Genomic DNA, 21,421 nt, shown 5'->3' with positions numbered 1-21,421 from the left:
TATTGCAGAGCACACCAAAAATTCTCCAGAAGCCAGATTTTTCCAGTGTTATAGCCATTTTACAATGATGAATTTGATGGGCTTACTTTTTCGGTCTCCTAGAGCTAACTCTTCAATTTATCAGTGTTCATATTATTTTCCCCTTGTGGCCATTTTTTAACCCTTAATAGCTCAACTAGAAATTGGACCAGGAAAGGAGAGATTCCTATAACCCTGCCTCCTGTGGTTAATGTCCCACTTGTATGTGGATTTAAGTTAGTATAGTTTTTGTACATCTTAGCTGGGTCTTTAAATCAGTGGAAAGTCCAGCCAAAATCACCACCCCCAAAGCCCAGATCCAGAGCCTTTTCCTGTAACAGAGTTCTTCTGATTCTTTCTCAGTCTTTTTCCTCTGTTTGGTATAAAATTATCAAAGGTGTTCTCATCCAATTTCCTAGCATACCACTTAAAAGAAACTGCTGATTTAAGGCATACAGAGATCTGACATTGAAGGGAAAAGGCAGAATAATTATAAAATTATGTCAAATATGCAAGTGCATCATTCTGATAAGATCTTGTAATAGGAGAAAGCATGTCTCCTCTTGATCTTTAAACACACCGCTTAGCTGATGCTGAGTTATAGTCTGCTGTGGCTATCCTAAAATCATCAAGAGAAGTTTAGCCAATGAAAGGGGGCAGTTCCAGTCATCTGGGGGAAATTACTGGTGTTTGGCACGATTGCATTACAGCCAGCCCGGGATGATGCAATAATGGCTCCCTCGCATCCAGCATCATCTGAGGTGAGAGACTCTGAGGTCAGGAACCTTGTCTCGCATCTCATGTCATCGTGGCCAGAAAGCCGCTTCTGTTGTGGCTCCGTTTTCAACGGCTGCAATGGCTGCTTCCACCTCCCAGTTCTCAGGACTTTCGTAATTCCAGCAAGGCGTAGTGCCTTACACTTTCAAAATAGGACTTTCCTGATTGTTCTTATCTCTCGGTAGTTGACTTGACACGACACCTTTTGCTTTTCTGATTCGTTGATTCATGTTTTTTAAAACGTGGCTTGGGACTTCCCTGGTGGCGCAGTGGTTAAGAATCCGCCTGCCAATGCAGGGGACATGGGTTTGATCCCTGGTCCGGGAAGATCCCACATGCTGTGGAGCAACTAAGCCCATGCGCCTCAACTACTGAAGCCCGCACGCCTAGAGCCCTTGCTCTGCAACAAGAGAAGCCATTGCAATGAGAAGCCCGTGCACCACAACGAAGAGTAGCCCCCGCTCGCCGCAACTAGAGAGAGCCCACGCGCAGCAACGAAGACCCAGGGCAGCCAAAAAAAAAAAGTCTTGACCCAGAATTAAGTGTGGCCCTGTAACAAAGTATCTTTCCTTTCTGTCTCTTCAGCAGTGTTTTTGGCCACGTTCAGAAGGGTGGTGTTGATTTTGGTTGAGAGTGAATGTTGCTTTCGTTAGCCTTTGGCTTTGGTCGTGTTTGTAGTTGAACGCAGGTTTGCGGGCGACTCACTGTGGGCCAGGTGGGTGCTTTGAGTGTTAAGGGTGGATGAGACACACTCCTTACCTTCAGGGAATGTGGGCTTCTGTGCATATTTCAACAACTGTACCTTTTTTACAGTTTTTTTTTTTGTTTGTTGTTGTTTTTAATTTATTTTTATCTTTGACTGTGTTGGGTCTTTGTTTCTGTGCGAGGGCTTTCTCTAGTTGCGGCGAGCGGGGGCCACTCTTCATTGCGGTGCACGGGCCTCTCACTATCGCGGCCTCTCTTGTTGCGGAGCACAGGCTCCAGACGCGCAGGCTCAGTAGTTGTGGCTCACGGGCCTAGTTGCTCCGCGGCATGTGGGATCTTCCCAGACCAGGGCTCGAACCCGTGTCCCCTGCATTGGCAGGCAGATTCTCAACCACTGCGCCACCAGGGAAGCCCCCTACAGTTTTTTAAAATGGAAAAAAAAAAAACCTTTCAAGTTATCAGTAAGTTAAAGAGAATGTTAGTTTTTCCTCCTGTATGATAATTTCTGCTCTTTTGGGGACCTGCTGAAGAAGATGTCTCAAGAACTCAGCTTAAAATGTTTTTGCTATAAATTGCATAATGGCTGTTTCTTACACTCAGTGTCCAGACGAAGCAGTGAAGAGATGAAGCGAGATGTCTCTGCACCTGAGGGCGCATCTCCCGCCTCACTCATGGCCATGGGTGCCACGTCGCCACAGCTGTCCCTGTCCTCCTCCCCCACGGCCTCCGTGACCCCCACCACTCGAAGCCGGATAAGGTAGAGGACAGTTAGCATTGGTGCATTTCATGCCTGCCGTTCCTGGCCTTTTGAAATTAAATGATCAGGTTATAAAGTAACGGCATTCGAGCACTGATGTATTTTCATTCTTTATGTGTTATTTAGTGTTTTCTGATCTAGTCTTCTATGCCTAGAATTGGGAAAGATGATATGAAAGTAAAAAAGTAAAGCAAAGTAAAAGAGAGAATTATTTTCCCCAAGCAGCTGGTGTTTTTGGTTTTGTTTTTTTGTGGGGTTTTTTGGTTTTGGTTTTTTCAAGTAGAGAACAGCTGAGTACAAAAGTAAGTTTAGTGAAAACAGGGTGTGGATAGAGTGTTGGGGAGGCTGGAAGAGGGGAACTCGAGCGAGGCCTTGAGGGTGGTGGACGGGGAGGAAGGTGAGCGTTACTGGTAGGGTCAGTGACTCCAGTGAGTTTGCAGGAAGGCTGAACACGAACTGAAAGAGGGATGGGAGTGGGTTTCAGAACTTTACCGTATACTGACTTAGAAGTTTGAGTAAAAGTGGAATATTTGGTGTCTCAAACTCAAATTATATGCTCACTTTTAAAACCCTGCCTCTCGGGGACCGACCTCTTAGAAGAGTGGTCCCATACTCAGTGCGGATCAGGCAGGTCGGGTGCAGTGGAGAGTGCAGCTCATGCCGCCCTGGCCAAGCCCGGGGGAGCACTGTCCGCGCTGGTGGGCAGGGCCCCCACTCTTCCTGGTCCCCCACTTAGAAGTTGTGAGCCTCCACGAGGTGTCTCCTGGCCTTCGTTTCCTTATCTTACAGTGAAGATGTTACAGGAGAGCACCCTCTGCTCTAGGAGGCTCTTTGCTGCAGCTTCTCATTGTGCCCGTAGACTTTACTCGTCTTTGATGCTTTTTAAGCTGTTTCTATAACAAAATGGCCTGTGTGAACTAGAGGAAACCTTTCACAGTGATTGTAGTAGTTACTTTTATTTTGAGCATAATAGGGGTTTGTTTTTTTTTTTTTTGGCTTGCCCTTTTGTTTTCATTCATATATCTTACCTTTATCTTCATTCTCATTTCCTGTGATCAGTGGTGTTATAACAAACTCTTTGAACCCTTTAAACCAGGGCAGCAATCTGGTGGGCAGGTACACGAACATAAAAGTATATTTCTTCAAGACAGCAGTCTAACTGCAAGTTGAAATATTTTCATATTTTACTTTTGGTTCTAAATAAAAATTGGTGCTATTTCAGTGCACCTCTAACTTGAAAAAGCTTCAGTTCTACATGTGTGCTCTTTGATTTCCTACCATACTTTGCAGGATGAATATGGACAGAATAATAGTAAGCCACCTGTAACATCATAACCTCTAGGACAGTTACTGGACTGTTAAGTGTATGGGTTGTAGGGCTAGAATCTTCACTTGTGCAGTCATCACTAAAAATTAGACCAGGCTTTTAAGAGTGTGCTGCTTGTCAAGAAACAGGTTGTTTTACAGAGCACTCTCTCTCCAGGTGCTCCTTGGTATTCTTTTCTGCTTCTAGAATAGTTCTTGGAAGGAAGGATTGGGTACTGGAGGAGTCGGTTGTATGCCTCCCCTGCTCCATCGCCAGGGTGATCACAAAATCTTTTTTGATTCAGTGTCTGGTCTGAGGTAGGATATTTTTTCTGCCTCCAAGGCAGTTGACAGTGCCCTAAAGTACCCTCCATATAATTTTAAGAAATGAGTAATGTATAGCCATTGATTTTTTTCCCCCCCAAGCTTCTGTAGTTGGTCTGTCCCGTAGTAAACTCTGAAGTTCCTTGAGAGGCAGGGTCTCTGTGTTGCTCACCACACCCTGCCCAGCACATGCACATGGCCTGGCAGAGTGGTGCTGTGCCGAGAGAGGGTCCTTCCTTTCTTCCCTAAGTGAAAATAAGGAACCCAAGATTCAGTGGTGCTGAATCTTTGCCAGTTTCCGTGTGGATAATGAGTAGAGCCCCCTGCAGATGGCAGAGCCCCCTGACGGTGGTGGGTCTGTGAGACCCATAAAAATTGACAGGCAAAATCCAGCGGGTGAAGGTACATCTTGCCATTGGATGCCTCCGAGTGTGTGTTTGTTGTGTTCAAATGTTCTGTTGTATTTGTTGGATTTCTGGTTTAGAAGGGTGCTCAAATAAGAAATATTTCAACTTGGGTTCCTTATTTTCACTTATCAGGGAAGAAAGGAAGGACCCTCTCTCGGCATTGGCAAGAGAATATGGAGGATCCAAGAGGAACGCCTTGCTGAAATGGTGTCAGAAGAAAACCGAAGGCTATCAGGTAGCCCCATGGTTCTTTTGCCCCAGGGGAGCAGCTGCCACGCCAGGTGCTGACGGCGCAGCTCACCTGAGCAGTGACGAGTCCTGCACTGGGTTCCAAGTCTACCCTGAACGTGGCAGAGTATCCCTTGGATGAAATAAGTTTCTTACCTTTCCAGAGTAGCTAACCTTTACAATACTCTTGTTCAGCTGTTGTAGCACTTTCTCATTTAAGTCCCAGTTAATTGCTTTTGTTAAGGCCTCATCTGGACTAAGAGTGAAAATATATTTATTTTACTTTAAATTAAGATTTTACTTATCATTGGTATGTTTAAAGTTTTCTCTTAGCTTTTTCCCCTTCCTGCTGGGCTGTCTTTGTGCCCTGTCATTTCTCATCTGGACTGTTTTATAGCCTCTCCTTTCTTGCCCTGTCAGTCTCTCTCTCTCTTTTGTTTATTAACCTTTTTTTAAAAACTGAAGTGTAGTTAATTTATGATGTGTTAGTTTCAGCTGTATAACAAAGTGATTCATTTATACATATATATATATTTCTATTCTTTTTCAGATTCTTTTCCATTATAGGTTACTACGAGACATTGAATATGGTTCCCCTTGCTATGTAGCAGGACCTTGTTGTTTATCTATTTTATATATAGTAGTTAGTATCTGCTAATCCCAAACTCCTAATTTATCCCCCCCCAACACACACACACACACACACACACACACACACACACACACACACTATCCCCTCTGGTAACAGTAAGTTTGTTTTTTTATGTCTGTGAGTCTGTTTCTGTTTTGTAAATAAGTTCATTTGTATCATTTTTTTAGATTCCACACATAAGTTATATCATATGATACTTGTCTCTGATGTACTTCACTTAATATGATAATCTCTATGTCCATGTTGCTGCAAATAGCATTATTTCATTCTTTTTTATGGCTGAGTAGTATTCCATCATATATATGTACCGCATCTTTATCCATTCATCTGTCGATGGACATTCAGGTTGCTTCCATGACATTATGCTAAATGAAATGGGCCATACACAGAAGTACAAATATTATAGGATTCCACTTATATGAACTCCGTAGAATAGTCACATTCATAGAGACTGAAAGTAGAATGGTGGTTGCCAGGGGCGGGGGGCAGGGGGTAATGGGGATTTATTGTTTAAAGGGTACAGAGTTTCAGTTTGCAAGATGAAGAAAGTTCTGGAAATGGATGCCGGTGATGGTTATATAACCATGTGAATGTACTTAATGCCACTGAACTGTACACTTAAAAAATAATTGCTTAGCCCCCCCCCCCAAAAAAAAAAGAAGTAAATGATTGGGATACAGCTAGATAGAAAAACCTAGCAAGGACATACAAGATTTGAACCATATACTATATACATGAACTGTATACTAATTAGACCTGTGAGACATCTGTTGAACACTCTACCCAACAACAGCAAAATATGTATTCTTCTCAGGTGCATGTAGAACATTCAGGATAGGCTGTATGTTGAGTAATAAAACAAATCTCGATAAATTTTAAAAGATTGAAATTTCACAGAGTATCTTTTCTGATCATAATGGAATGAAATTAGAAATTAATAACTGAAGGAAAATTCACAACATAACATAACAAAACTATGTGAGGTGCTGAAAAGCAGCTCTCAGGGAAATTTATAGCTGTGAACACCTACCTTTATAAAGAAGAAGACTCTCAGGACTTCCCTCACGGTCCAGTGGTTAAGACCCCGCTCTTCCAGTGCAGGGGGTGCAGGTTTGATCCCTGGTCGGGGTACTAAGATCCCACATGCTGTGCGGTGTGGCCAAAAGATAAAAAAAAAGAAGAAGAAGAAGAAGAAAAATCTCAAATCAGTGATTTAACCATCAACCTGAAGAAAGTAGAAAAAGAAGAGCAGACTAAGCCTAAAGCAGTCAGAGGAAGGAAGTAATAAAGGTCAGAGCAGAAATAAAGGAGATAGAAGAATCAGTAGAGAACATCAGTGACACCAGAAGTTTGTTCTTTGAAAAGATCAGCAAATGTACAGATCTTTACCTAGATTGACAAAGGAAAAAAAAAAGAGGAGACTAAAATTACTAGAATCAGGAATAAATATTGGAGAGGACGTTACTAATGACCTTATAGAAATGAAAAGGATTAAAAGGGAATACTGTGAACAGTATACCCAACAAATTGTTTAACATAGATGAATTTGACAAATACCTCAAAATACACAAACTATAAAAATTAACTCAAGGACTTGCCTGGTGGCACAGTGGTTAAGAATCCGCCTGCCAATGCAGGGGACACGGGTTCGAGCCCTGGTCTGGAAGATCCCACATGCCGTGGAGCAACTAAGCCCGTGCGCCACAACTACTGAGCCCATGTGCCGCAACTACTGAGACCCACGTGCCTAGAGCCTGTGCTCTGCAACAAGAGAAGCCACTGAAATGAGAAGCCGGCGCACTGCAACAAAGAGTAGCCCCCACTTACTGCAACTAGAGAAAGCACGCACGCAGCAACGAAGACCCAGTGCAGCCAAAAATATAAATAAATAAATTAATTAATTTAAAAAAATTAACTCAAGAAGAAAGAAAATCTGGGACTTCCCTGGTGGTCCAGTGGTTAAAGACTTCACCTTCCAGCACAGGGGGTATGGTTTCGATCCCTGGTCGGGGAGCTAAGATCCCATATGCCTCGCCGCCAAAAAAACAAAACATAAAACAGAAGCAGTATTGTAACCAAAAAATTCAATAAAGACTTTAAAAATGGTCCACATCAAAAAAAAAAAAAAACTTTAAAAATAAAAGAAAATCTGAGTAGACCTATAGCGACTAAAGAAACAGAATTAGTAATCAAAAACTTTCAACAAAAAAAGCCCAGGGCCTGATGGCTTCACTGGTAAATTCTACCAAACGTTTAAAAGAAGAATTAAGAGCAGTCTTTCTCAAACTCTTCCAAAAATAGAATAGAGAACATTTCCTAATTCATTCTGTGAGGCCAGTATTACCCTGATAACAAAGCCAGAAAAAGACATCACAAGAAAACTACAGACCAATATTTCTTATGCAAAAATCCTCAATAAAATACGGACAAACAGAATCCAGCAGCAAATAAAAGGAATTGTGCACCATGAGCAAGTCGGATTTATCCCAGGAATGCAAAGTTGGTTCAACATATGAAACTTAAAGTAATACACCATGTTGTGGAATAAAGGGGAGAAACCACGAAATCATCTCAGTGGATGCAGAAAAAGTGTTTGACAAAATTCAAAACCCATTCATGATAAAAAAAAACACTCAACAAACTAGGAATAGAAGGGAACTTTCTCAACCTTATAAAAGGTATCTGTGAAAACCCACAGCTACCATCGTACTTAATGGTAAAAGACTAGGTGCTTCCCCCCCAAGATCAGGAACAGGAAAGGATGCCCGCTCTCACCATTTCTATTGACATTTTATTGGAAGTTCTCGCTAGGGCAGCTGGGCAAGAGAAAGAAAAAAAGGCATTGAAAAGGAAGAAGTAAAACTATGTCTATTTGCAGATGACATGATTGCTATCTAGAAAACCTTCAAGAATTCACATAAAAACCTTTGGAGCTACTAAACAAATCCAGCAGATTTACAGGATACAAGGTCAATATAAAAAGCAGTTGAATTTCTCTATACTAGCAGTGAAACTCTGAAAATGAACATAAGACAACATTTCCATTTATAATAGCATCATAAAGAATAATATATCCGGGGGAATTGCCTGAGGGTCCAGTGGTTAAGACTCCTCACTTCCACCGCAGCGGGCATGGGTTCGATCCCTGGTCCCTGGTGGGGGAACTAAGATCCTGTGTTCTGCGAGGTGAGGCCAAAAATAATAACATATCCGGAGAAAAGCATGGTTCGGAAGGATACATGCACCCCAGTGTTCATTGCAGCGCTGTTTACGGTTGCTGAGACATGGAGGCAACCTAGGTGTCCATCAACAGATGAGTGGGTAAAGAAGATGTGGTACGTATGTACAATTGCATGTTACTCAGCCATTAAAAAGAGTGAAATAATGCTGTTTGCAGCAACATGGATGGACCTGGAGGTTATCATACTTAGTGAAGTAAGTCAGAGAAAGACAAATATATGGTGTCGCTTATATGTGGAATCTTAAAAAATGATACAAATGAACTTACTACAAAACAGAAACAAACTCACAGACTTAGAAAACAAACCTACATTACCAGGGGGGAAGGGTGGGAGGGAGAGATAGACTGGGAGTTTGGGACTGACATGTAAACACTGCTATATTTAAAATAGATAACCAGCATGGACCTACTGTATAGCACAGGGAACCCGGCTCAATATTCTGTAATAACCTAAATGGGAAAACAGTTTGAAAAAGAATAGGTACATGTATATGTATGACTGAATCACTTTACACCTGAAACTAACACAACATTGTTAATCAACTATACTCCAATATAAAATAAAAATTTTTTAAAAAGAATAAAAGACTTAGAAATAAATTTAACCAAGGGGGCACAAGGCTTGTACACTGGAAACTACAAACATTGTGAAAGAAATTAAAATCTAAGTAAATGGAAAGATCCTTTGTTCATGGATTAGAAGTTTTTATACATGCTACAAAGTGGATGAATCTTAAAAATATTATGCTAAGTGAAAGATGCCAGACATAAAACTCCATCCTAAAAGACTTCAGTCCTCCATACCTGAAAGCAGGGGTAAAACTGATGCTCTCAGCTTTGCCAGGTGGCAAGAACATCAATGCTGTGGCTCCCAGTTTGATCAAGGACTGAAATCTCGAGCATAAATCAGTATTGCTCAACCCTTTACATTTTTTTCTTTAACATCATTTTTTATTGGGCTGTACTTCACGTAAGATAACAGTTCACCCATTTAAAAATGTACATTTTAGTGTCTTCACAGAGTTGTGCAGCCATCACCACAATTAGTTTTAGAGAATTTTCATCAATCTGAAGAGAAATCTTGTACCTGTTAGCAGTCCCTCCCCATTTGCTGTAGGCAGCCACGGATCTACTTCCTGTCTCCATAGACGTGCCTGTTCTGGGCACTTCATGGCACTGGAATTACACAGCGTGTGGTCCTCTGTGGCTGCCTCTTTCATTGAGCATAATGTTTTCACAGTTCACCTATGTTGTAGCATGTTCTCCACGTGTCACTCCTTTTACGACTGAACAGTATTCCACTTTGTGGACCACCTGTTGTCGTCCCATCATCTGCTGACGCCATCTGGTTGTCATGGCCGTTACATACGATGCTGCTGTGCACACTGCGTATGAAGGCTTTGCATGGACATAAGTAATTTTCTCACCCTCCTGTCTGTCTTTTACTTGGCTGCCAAAGTGGTTTGAAATTGTGATCTGGTTATTTCTCTTTAAGCTGCTTCTCCTTTGCCGTTTGGTTAAAGCCTCAAATCCTTGGTGTGGAGAACAAGACCCCTTACAGTTGATCTGGCCCCTGTGTAGTCTTATCGGCTTCTCCACAATCACACCTTGGCCACTGGTGCCCCCCATCCTGTCACTTCACCCCCTCCATCTGGGGAGTGTCTGCTCCTTCAGCTTCGAAGTCAGCATCTGTGCAACGTTGCCTTTGCCCTGCTCCGCCCCCGCAAGGGTACATCCCTAATGTGCACCCCCTCCTCCCAGAGCCCCGGGAGCCTAGTTCTTCCTTGACTTGAACCCAGTCCAGGGCAGAGTGCTTTCTGTATATCAGGGCTTTTTTTTTTTTGGGGGGGGGGGCGGTCTTTGTAATTCATTTTCCCTGTGTTACAGAACCCCACGTGATATATCCCAAGGACACTGAAGTTGTCAGTCTGTGTGTGTGTCTTCCTTTCTAGACTGTGAGCTCCTTAGAAGGGCCTGTCTTTCCCAGCGTCCAGCAGAAGGCCCTGCACATGGCAGAGCTGAATGACTGTCTGAACCTATATGTTGAATGTCACGGGATACCTTGGAGGTTCATTTTTAGAACAGTGGTTCTCAGGCTTGTATGCAAAAACCTGTGAAGATTGTGGGAAAAGTGCAGATTCCTGAGAACCAACCCTCAAGATTTATAATTTGAGAGGTGCGTCGGGAGACTCTGGAATCTGCATTTTTACAGGCATTGCACTTGATCCATAGACCATGCTGTGAGAATCACACATAGAGTCGTGATTAAGCCCTTGGACTTGAGTGTCAGGTAAGGTTTGAATGTCAGCTCTGCCTCTTACTGTGTGACCTTTTGCAAATTACTTAGCCTCTCTGGGCCTCAGTTTCCTCCTCTGTAAAATGGAAGCTTAAGTGAGGCAGTTGTGCACATTTCCAGCATATGCTATGCGTTTAACAGATTTTAAAAGTATTATTTTTCTGTTATTGCATGTCATCTTGTAACATAAGCTTTAAATTTTCCTAGACCATTACCCTTAAATTGAGTAATTTTAGATAATTAGAAAGTACCTCCCCCTTGATTATGGCATTTTGCCATGTAGCAAGTTGATTAAAAATTAAGTAACCAAGTTGATTGAGGTAATTCAAGCATTAAATCAATGATTTAACTAATGTCTCTTGGTTCCCTCCATTTAAATTCTCTAATTCTGTGGTTTTAAGGTACATTGTATTAAGTTAAAAAAAAAACCACAAATCAATTCCTTAAGATCCTCAATAATTTTAATTTTTTTTTGTTTACTGGGTACTTAAAATGCAAGGGGAAATATAATGCAAAACAGAATGGTTAGCCATACATAAAGAAAAACCTTTTCATACATTGGGCAGTCTGTGCTACAAACCCGTTTCCCCCCTTCCTTACTTCCTGTGGACACTTTTGTAATGATGTCTATGTATGGCTTTTTTGTTTGTCTGGCTTTTGTTTCCTGTGAGACTGGTATCTGTTTTGCTGTTTAAAAGTAGATAGGATGCTGGTTCTTTTATTTCAAGGTCTGTGAGTTAAAATTGGACATAATTTTATATGCATAATCTTTTTAAGCTGAAAGATATATCTGATAGAGCTCTTAATTTGTCAAGAGCCACGTAAGAAGTGCCAGAGCCCTTTCCTTATCGAGCTGTAAGTATGGATGAGCTTACCCCTCGTTGAAGCCAGCAGTGTGGGACCAGTCTTTGGTCTCTGACTTCCCACAATCAGCAGGAGAGGGCAGGCTGTGACACTGGACTGGCTCACTAGAGCAGGAGCTGTTACGTGACACTTAGCACATTCTGCACTCTCAGGCCCCAAGTGCATCGTTAGTGCTGGGACTGCGCGTGCTTTATGTCGTAGGAACTGTCTAATCAACAGAGATAGATTCCCTAATACTCATATCATCTTCCGCTAACTCTCTTAAGAGTCATCCTAAAATAATTGTACTAATCACTGTAATTTCATTAACCATCCATTACAAAACAAGCCCTTGTGAGTTGGCCTTTTATCTGACAAATACATTTTTTCTCTTTTAAATTGCGCCCTGCCACCAATTAGTCACTGAAGTTTTAGAATACTAGAATATTACCCTTGAAGGGGACTTGACGATCTAAGTTAACTGTCAGGTTTACAGATGTGGGCCTGAACCCCTGCCAGGATCAGTGACTCCCTCAAGGCTGAGCCATGAGTCTGTGGTATCACAGACAGCCTTCAGAACTATTGCTTTAAGGATTGAGTCTGTCTTCCTTTTTAATCAGTGCCTCAGCTTGTATACAATTGTGGGGTTTTTTTTATTTTTTAATTTTTTTTTTTATTTGTTTATTTTTGGCTGCATTGGGTCTTCGTTGCTGAACACGGGCATTCTCTAGTTGTGGCGAGCGGGGCCTACTCTTTGTTGCAGCGTGTGGGCTTCTCATTGTGGTGGCTTCTCTTGTTGCGGAGCACAGGCTCTAAGCGCACGGGCTTCAGTAGTTGTGGCACGCGGGCTCAGTAGTTGTGGTTCGCAGGCTCTAGAGCACAGGCTCAGTAGTTGTGGCGTGTGGGCTTAGTTGCTCCGCAGCACGTGGGATCTTCCCAGACCAGGGCTCGAATCCGTGTCCCCTGCATTGGCAGACGGATTCTTAACCACTGAGCCACCAGGGAAGCCCTACAATTGTGTTTTAAAATTAATTTAAATATATAGATACCTCTAGTAGTTCTTTAGTGCTTATGGAGAGAAGTGATGCTCCGCTGCCCTATACCATCACCTCTGTAAATTCTGCTTCCCAGAGGCAGCTACTCCAGTTCTTTGACTGTTTCTTTAGGGATTAACAATGTAAGATTGATGGTATGAGACTAACCAGGTAATAAGGAATATAACTCGTACTTTCAGTATACTTTTCTTTGGTTCTAAATTTTATATTTAACAGCTTCTGTTGTACTGTTGTTTTCTTGTTCTGGGAAAACCTAATTGAATACAATCAAGGAGCCTCTAAAGGTTAATTTAAGAGAGCTTTACTTTGAAATCTCATTGTTTTCTGATAAAATACCAGGCCTAGAGATGGATTAGTTAATCCAAAAGATAATGAAATCACTTAATCTAGTACAAAATAGTTTTAATAAATGGGCAAAAGCTTTTAGTACTGCCTGAGGTAATGTAATCTCAAATAAACATTAAGAATGCACAGTTTTATTGAGGGATTTGCTCATTAGTGCCTGGGCCAAAGAAGGAAAGATTGTACATTTCTTAGTGGAGGTTAATGGAATCAGAAGAATTGATGGACTTGAATGGTTTAAAAGTGATGTTTTTATGTGCTATGCTTTACTTGCTTTCTAGCAATATTTCCTAATATAGAAATTAACTTATCAAATACATACTAAAGCTCTGTGCCAGGTAGTGTGCTGGGCATTGAAGCAGAAATCAGGAAATAGAAAAGTAGTTCCTGTTTCTGGAAGCTTGTGGACTAGTCAGTGAAATATGCATTAGTAATTAAAACTCAATATGGACTTCTGTGTATGGTTATGATAGGTTATCAGATCAAACTCTGCTGAGAACTGTTTTGTTTAAAATGCAAATATATATATATATATATATATATATATATATATATATATATATATATATATATATGTCTGTGAAGGCACTGGGGACTAATGAAGGCAGCTGGGACAAATTTGGCAGGAGCCAAGATTGCAGGGAGAAAGAGATCACACTGAGTTGAGCTTCTGTTTACACTGCCTTTTTCAACCCTTGGAGCATTTGCCAGCTCCTGGCATGGGTCAGAGACCAAACAGAAAGCAGTGGTCCAGAGCTTGTTTGAGAGTCACTGAGGAGGGAAACTAAAATCTGAATTTGGAGCTATACTAAGGCAACAGAGATTTGAGGGTCCTAAATCCCAGGGAGAAGACAGTCTCAGAGTAGTGAACTCAACATTTGACTTAGCTCTTGTCCTCAAGGTATTTGTCGCATGCTAAGATGCATGGAGGTGGACCTGGAGAACTTCAGCAGAAATCTGCTGCTGAGAGGATAGAGACTTCAGCACAGCTTTTGTTCTCCTGGTACCAGGAAGATAAAAACCAAAAGTTCAAGACCAGCCAAGGGGGAATGACCCTGGCAAACATCCTGGGAGTTCAGTAGAGCCCTCAAAAGAACTGTGCCTTACAGATAAAGGTTGACTGGAAAAGGCCAGCTTGAAATTCAGCATCAGAACTTTCACCTGCTACATCGAGGTGATCAGCTGCCAGAAGAAACTTAAAACCTTTCTGCAGGGAGGTGGCACCATCCAGCCCCTTATATTCTGATACCCAGTGTCTTGCAGTCCATCAGAAATACCAGTCGTGCCAGTAAACATGATCAAATGACTGAAAATCAAGGGAAATAATGAGTAATATAGGGAGAAACTTCAGGTGATCCAGATACTTAGATTAGGCCTTTAAAATAACTGATTAATGTGTTCAAGAAAATAGATGAAGAGAAAGAAAATTTTACCAGAGAAATGGAATCTATAAAATGGAATCAGATGGAAATTTTAGAACTAAAAAAATACAATAGCTGAAATTAGGAATTCCAATACATGCACTTAACAACACGCTAGATACAATGCAAATTTGTGAATTGTAGGGTTGATCAGTTAAAAATATCCACAGTGAAGCACTGAGAGATGAAAGGTTGAAAAATATGTAAGAAGGTGTCATAGATGTGGGACACAGTAGAAGATTTAATACGTGTGTAGTTGGAGTCCTAGGAGGAGAGGGAAGGACAGGAGTGTCCTACTAAAACTGCCAAAAATGAAAGTCAATGAGAAAAATCATAAAATAGAGAGAAAAAGTAGTAGCTTCAGAAGAGTACTGATAAGACTGGCAACTTCTCCATAGATGGACAAAAACAGAATTTATCACCAACAGGCCCACTCTGAAAGAAAAAGGGAAATTCTTTCAGCAGAAAGAAAATAATCCCATAGGGAAACAAAATTATAGGAAGGAATAAAGAGCAATGGGAGAAATAAGTGTATGGGTAAGTATAAATGAATATTGACTCTGCAGTATAATAAAAATGTCTTGTTTAACGATGTATTTAGGTTTAAAATATAAAACAAAAATGGCTCAAGAGGTTGGTAGAAAAGTAAATGTCATTAACATGTTGTAAGGTCCTTGTATTGTCCAGAAAGTTATAAAATTCTGAATTTATGGTAGATATTAGTGAGTTAAGGGTCACATACCATAAGTCTCTAGGGCTGCACTGTCTGATACAGTGGCCATTGGCTGCATGTGATTATTGAACACTTCAAATGTGACCAGTCCAAATTGAGATGTGCTGTGATTATAAAACACACATCAGATTTTGAAGACTTAGTATGGGGAAAAAAGGATGTAAAACAACCCATTTAAAAATATTGATACATATTGAAATGATCATATTTTAATATATTAGATTGAATAAAACATATTAATATTATATGTCTTTTTACTGTTTTAATGTGACTGCTAAAAATTATACATTGGTAACAACTAAAACAATAATAAAAAATGGAAAATTAAGAGGCTAATAGAGGGGGAAATGGAGTAATAATAAATACTTGATTAATCCAAAAGAAGGCAGGAAAGGAGAGAAAAGGAACAGAGCATAAGGGTACAGAAGTAAATTTAAACCCAAGTATATTATAGTTGCATTATACATACATGGACTGAGTATTACAGCTAAAAGACCGAGATTTTCAGATTATAAAAAACAAACCCAATGCTGTTTTGCATATAAGAACCATCCTTTAACTGGAAAGACTGAAGAAGATAAAAGAATGGGAAAGATACTATGCAAGCACTAATCAAAAGTTGGGAGATCTATACTAACATCAGACAAAGTACTTGTCACAGAAAGAAATATTACTAGGGATTTCCCTGGTGGTGCAGTGGTTAAGAATCTGCCTGCCAATGCAGCAGACATGGGTTCGAGCCCTGGTCCGGGAAGATCCCACATGCCACGGAGCAACTAAGCCTGTGCGCCACAACTACTGAGCCTGCACTCTAGAGCCCGCCAGCCACAACTACTGAGCCCGCATGCTATAACTACTGAAGCCTGTGCACCTAGAGCCCATGCTCTGCAACAAGAGAAGCCACCGCAATGAGAAGCCACGCACCGCAACGAAGAGAGTAGCCCCCGCTTGCCGCAACTAGAGAAAGCCCACGTGCAGCAACGAAGACCCAGCGCAGCCAAAAGTAAATTAATTAATTAATTTTTTTTAAAAAAGGAAACATTACTGAAGTTAAAGATGGCACTTCATTATGATAAAAGGATCAAAACAAAAATAGCAACAACTGCAGTAGTCAGGGCAATCTTGGGAAACAGAGTTGGAAGACTTACATTGCCCAGTAAGAAGATTTCACGGGCACTTATATCCTAAACTCATATGCGCCTGATAACATAGCCCCAAAGAACATAAAGCAAAACTGACAGAACTGAAAGGAGAAAAAGACAGTCTCTCAGTCATATTTGGAGGTTTTAACACACCTCTCTCAGTAACTAGTAGAAGAAGCAAACAGAAGTTTAGTAAAGCTATAGAAGATTGGAGTAACACAATTAACCAATTTGTCCTGACTGACAGCTATAAAATGCTGCACCAGACAACTGCAGATTGCCCATTCCTTCCAGTTGGCCACAGAATGTTGATCAAAATGGGCCATATGCTGAGCCTTATGTAGCAAGTCTCAAAAAATTTCAAAGAATTAAAATCCTTCAGAGCAAGTACTCAAAATGAAAGGATAGATATGATCAGTAGATGCAGAAAAAGCATTTGATAAAATTCAGCAGCTGTTTCACTGTTTAATTTTTTTTAAAGGAACAAATTTCTAACAAATTAGGAATAGAAGCTGCTTTCCTTACTCTGATAAAAGGTATCTAGAAAAAAATAGTAGACAAGACATCAATCTTAATTGTGACATCAAGAGCTTTCTGCCAGAGATGAGGAAAGCAAGAAGACTGCTCTCACTTCTCTTCAATGTTGTACTGAAAGTCCTAGCTAGGTCAGTAAGGCAGAAAAAGAAATAAAAAGTGTAATGATTGAAAAGAAAGATATAAAACTGTTTATTTACAGACACAATTATGATGTAGAAAATCTAACAAAGATGCAGATATAAACATAAGAATCAAAAAAAAAAAAACATAAGAATCAAACAAAAATTTTTTAAAGATTTCATTTTTATTAGCATTTTAAAAATCAAGTACATAGGAATGAATCTAATGCAAGCTGTATAGAACAGAAGAATATAAAATATCATTGTAAGAAGTTAAAGAAGACCTAAGTAAATGGCATGATGTGCTAATAAGTTCATTGATTGGAATGAGCAGATAATCTATAAAGTAAATGTAATCCCAATCAGAATATCAGCAGGGTTTTCTTTATTTTTTTAATGGAAATTGACCAGCTGATTAACATTTATATGGAAACCCACTTGGATAGATAGCCTGGGCAGTCTTGGAAAACAAAGCTGGAGGACTTGTACTACCCAATTGGAAGACTTCACAAGCACTTCATAAAAAAGGATATCCAATGGCCAGTAATAAACAGCTGAAAAAATGCTCAGCGTCATTAATCATCAGGGAAATACAAATTAAAACCACAATGAGGTGATGCTACAGCAGATTAGACACAGAATGGCTAATTCAAAAAGCTGATCATGCCTAGTGTTGGGAAGGAAGCAGAATAAGAACACTTAGACATTGCTGATGGGGTTGGAAAATGTTCCAGCCATTTTGGAGAACTATTTGGAAGTATCTACTGAAGTTGAATATTCATATATCATATGAGCAAGCAGTTTCACTCTCAGGTATATCTCAACCGAAGTGTGTACATGCATTCATCAAAAGACATGTATGAAAAAAAAGAAAAAAGACATGTATGAGGTTGTTAACAATCTTGGGTTGCTTGAAACCCCAGAAGTTGGCAAGATTAGTCTAATATGTGTCAGAATAATGGTTAACCTTTAGGAGGTCACAGGAGGCTTTCTGGGTTATAAGTACTAGGTAACTAGTACTTATGAAAAATGGAAAAAATATGAATTCCATCATATTTTCTACATAGACAATTTTGCCATCTGCGACTAAAGACAGTTTTAATTCTTCCTTTATAATCTAGATGCCTTTTATTCCTTTTTCTTTCCTTATTGTACTGGCTAGAAACTACAGTACAATATTGACTAGAAATGATGGAAGCAGATATCCCTGTCTTGTTACGGGTCTTAGGGCAGGAGTCAGTAGAGTTTTACTTAAAGGCCTAACAGTAAATATTTTAGACTCTGTGGGTCACAGGTCTCTGTTGCAACTATTCAACTCTGCCATTGTACCTTGAAATTAGCCATAAGTCAATACATAAATAAATAGGCGTGCCTATATTTTAGTCAAAATAGGCAAGAGGGTCATAGTTTGCTGATACCTATCTTAGGGGGAAGGCATTCAGTCTTTTACCATTAAGTGTACCATTAGCTCCAGGTTTTGTTGATGGCCTTAAGCTCCCTTCTATTCCTTGGTTGCTGAGAGGTTTTTTTGTTTGTTTTTGTTTTTTAGTCAGGAATTAGATGCCAGATTTTGTCAAATGCCATTTCTGCATCAATTGAGATGATCATGTGTTTTTTTTTCCTTCATTCTGTCCATTTGGTATATTTCATTCATTGATTTTCATGTGTTGAACTATCCTTGAATTCCAAAAATAAATCCCACTTGGTCATGGCGTATGATCCTTTTAATATGCTACTGAATTTGGTTTGCTAGTATTTTGTTGAGGATTTTTACATCATTGTTCATAAGGGGTATTTCTCTGTAGTTTTGTTTTCTTACAGTGTCTCTGTCTGGCTTTGGTATCAGAGTAGTGTTGGCCCCATAGAATGAGTTAGGAAGTGTTTCCTCCTCTTCAATTTTTGGAAAAGTTTTGAGGAGGATTGGTGTTATTTCTTCTTTAAATGTTTGGTAGAATTCACCTGTGAAGCCATCCATTCCAGGGCTTTTCTTTGTTGGGGTTTTTTTTTTTTTTTTTTTTTTATAAATTTATTTATTTATTTTTCGCTGTGTTGGGTCTTCGTTTCTGTGCGACGGCTTTCTCTAGCTGCGGGAAGCGGAGGCCACTCTTCATCACGGTGCGCGGGCCTCTCACTATCGCGGCCTCTCTTGTTGCGGAGCACAGGCTCCAGACGCGCAGGCTCAGTAGCTGTGGCTCACGGACCTAGTTGCTCCGCGGCATGTGGGATCTTCCCAGACCAGGGCTCGAACCCGTGTCCCCTGCATTGGCAGGCAGATTCTCAACCACTGCGCCACCAGGGAAGCCCTGTTGGGGGGTTTTTGATTACTGATTCAATCTTCTTACTAGTTAAAGGTCTGTTCAGATTTCCTATTCCTTCATAATTCAGCCTTGATAGGTTTTGTGTCTCTAGGAGTTTGTCTATTTCATCTGGGTTATCCAATTTACTGGTGAACAGTTATTCATAGTACTCTCTTATAATCCTTTTTATTTTTGTAGAATCAATAGTAATACCCCTACTTTCTCATCTTAGTAATTAGAGTTTTCTCTCCTTTTCTTAGTCTTTCTAGCTAAAGGTTTATCAATTTTGTTCATCTTTTCAAAGAACCAACTTTTGGTTTTACTGATTTTTCTCTGTTTTCTATTCTTTATTTTGTTTATCTCTGTTCTAACCTTTATTATTTCCTTCCTTCTGTTAGCTTTTGGGTTTAATTTGTTTTTCTTTTTCTAGTTCCTTAAGATGTAAAGTTAGTTGGTTTGTTGATTTGAGTTCTTTCTTATTTCTGAACATTTAAGAGTTTATAGCTATAAATTTTCCCCCAACACTGCTTTTGCTGTGTCCCATAAGTTTTAGTTTTAGTATGTTGTGTTTTAATTTTCAATTGTCTTTTTTTTTAATCTAATCTGGGGGCCAGAGTTTCTTCCTTTTTTTTTTTTTTTAACTGAGTCTTTTAATTTATTTAGTTGCACTGGGTCTTAGTTGTGGCGGGCAGGCTCCTTAGTTGCAGCTCGCAGGCTCCTTAGTTGTGGCATGCGATCTCTTAGTTGCACATGCATGTGGGATCTAGTTCCCTGACCAGGGATCGAACCCGGGCCCCCTGCATTGGGAGCGTGGAGTCTTATCCACTGCACCACCAGGGAAGTCCCTCAATTGTCTTTAATTATTTTCTAATTTTCCTTGTGACTTCTTTGATCTTCCCGTTGTTTAAGGTGATTTATTTTTTAAAAAGTAGTAAACCAACCTTGTATTCCTGGGATAGACTCCACTTGGTTATGACGTATTATCCTTTTTCTGTCTTGTTGATTTGCTAAAATTTTGTTTAGAATTTTTGCATCTATGTTTATGAGGATATTGGTCTGCAGTTTTCTTTATGTCTTTAGCAGGATTTGGTATCAGGGTAATGTTGACCTCACAGAATGAGTTAATAAGAAGTCTCTCTTCTTGGGCTTCCCTGGTGGCGCAGTGGTTGAGAATCTGCCTACTAATGCAGGGGACACGGGTTTGAGCCCTGGTCTGGGAAGATCCCACATGCCATGGAGCAACTGGGCCCGTGAGCCACAATTACTGAGCCTGCACGTCTGAAGCCTGTGCTCCTCAACAAGAGAGGCCGCGATAGTAAGAGGCCCGCGCACCGCGATGAAGAGTGGCCCCTGCTCGCTGCAACTAGAGAAAGCCCTCGCACAGAAACGAAGACCCAATACACCCAAAAATAAATAAATTAAAATAAATTAAAAAAAAAAAAGAAGTCTCTCTTCTTTATTTTTCTGGAAAAGTTTATGTACAATCGGTATTATTTCCTACTTAAATGTTTGGTAGAATTCCCCGGTGAAGCCACCTGGGTCTGGGGTTTTCTTTGTGGGAAAGTTTTTAATGACAAATCCAATTTCTTTAGTAACTCTGGGGTTATTCAGGTTATCTGTTTCTTCTTGAGTGAGCTTTGGTTGTTTGAGTCTTTCAAGGAATCTGTCCATTTCATCTGAGTTGTTGAATTTATTGCCATAAAGTTGATCATAATATTCCCTTATTATCTTTTAGATATTTGTAGAATCTGAAGTGTTGTCTCTGCTCTGATCCCTGATATTGCAGTTTGTATATTCTCTCGTTTCCTGATTAATCTAGCTAAAGGTTTATCAAATTTACCTTCTCAATGAACCAGTTTTAAATTTTATTTATTTATTTATTTATTTTTGGCTGCATTGGGTCTTCGTTGCTGCACGCAGGCTTTCTCTAGTTGTGGCAAGCAGGGGCTACTCTTTGTTGCGGTGTGCGGGCTTCTCATTGCGGCGGCTTCTCTTGTTGCAGAGCACATGCTCTAGGCATGCAGGCTCAGTAGTTGTGGCACATGGGCTCAGTAGTTGTGGCTCGCAGACTCTAGAGCACAGGCTCAGTAGCTGTGGTGCACAGGCTTAGTTGCTCCACAGCATGTGGGATCTTCCCAGACCAGGGCTTGAACCCATGTCCCCCGCGCTGGCAGGCGGATTCTTAACCACTGCACCACCAGGGAAGTCCCTAATTTTATTTA

General features: G+C 40.4%; 1 protein-coding gene across 7 annotated transcripts in view; it reads left to right on the top strand.

The window, feature by feature from the left end:
- SPECC1L (sperm antigen with calponin homology and coiled-coil domains 1 like) overlaps positions 1–21,421 on the top strand; it is a 121,292-nt gene that overhangs the window by 79,395 nt on the left and 20,476 nt on the right. For 6 of the 7 annotated variants that reach the window (XM_082416270.1, XM_082416265.1, XM_082416266.1 and 3 more), the window contains 2 exons: positions 2,101–2,257; positions 4,426–4,528. In XM_082416270.1, coding sequence (XP_082272396.1) covers positions 2,101–2,257; positions 4,426–4,528 — 260 coding nt within the window. The remainder of the gene's footprint in view (positions 1–2,100; positions 2,258–4,425; positions 4,529–21,421) is intronic. The other variant, XM_082416271.1, reaches the window with a different exon arrangement.

The sequence above is a fragment of the Balaenoptera physalus genome, assembly GCF_965194825.1.
Source record: "Balaenoptera physalus genome assembly, chromosome: 12".
Classification (NCBI taxonomy): Eukaryota; Metazoa; Chordata; class Mammalia; order Artiodactyla; family Balaenopteridae; genus Balaenoptera; species Balaenoptera physalus.
This window is presented reverse-complemented; position numbering and strand designations above follow the sequence as displayed.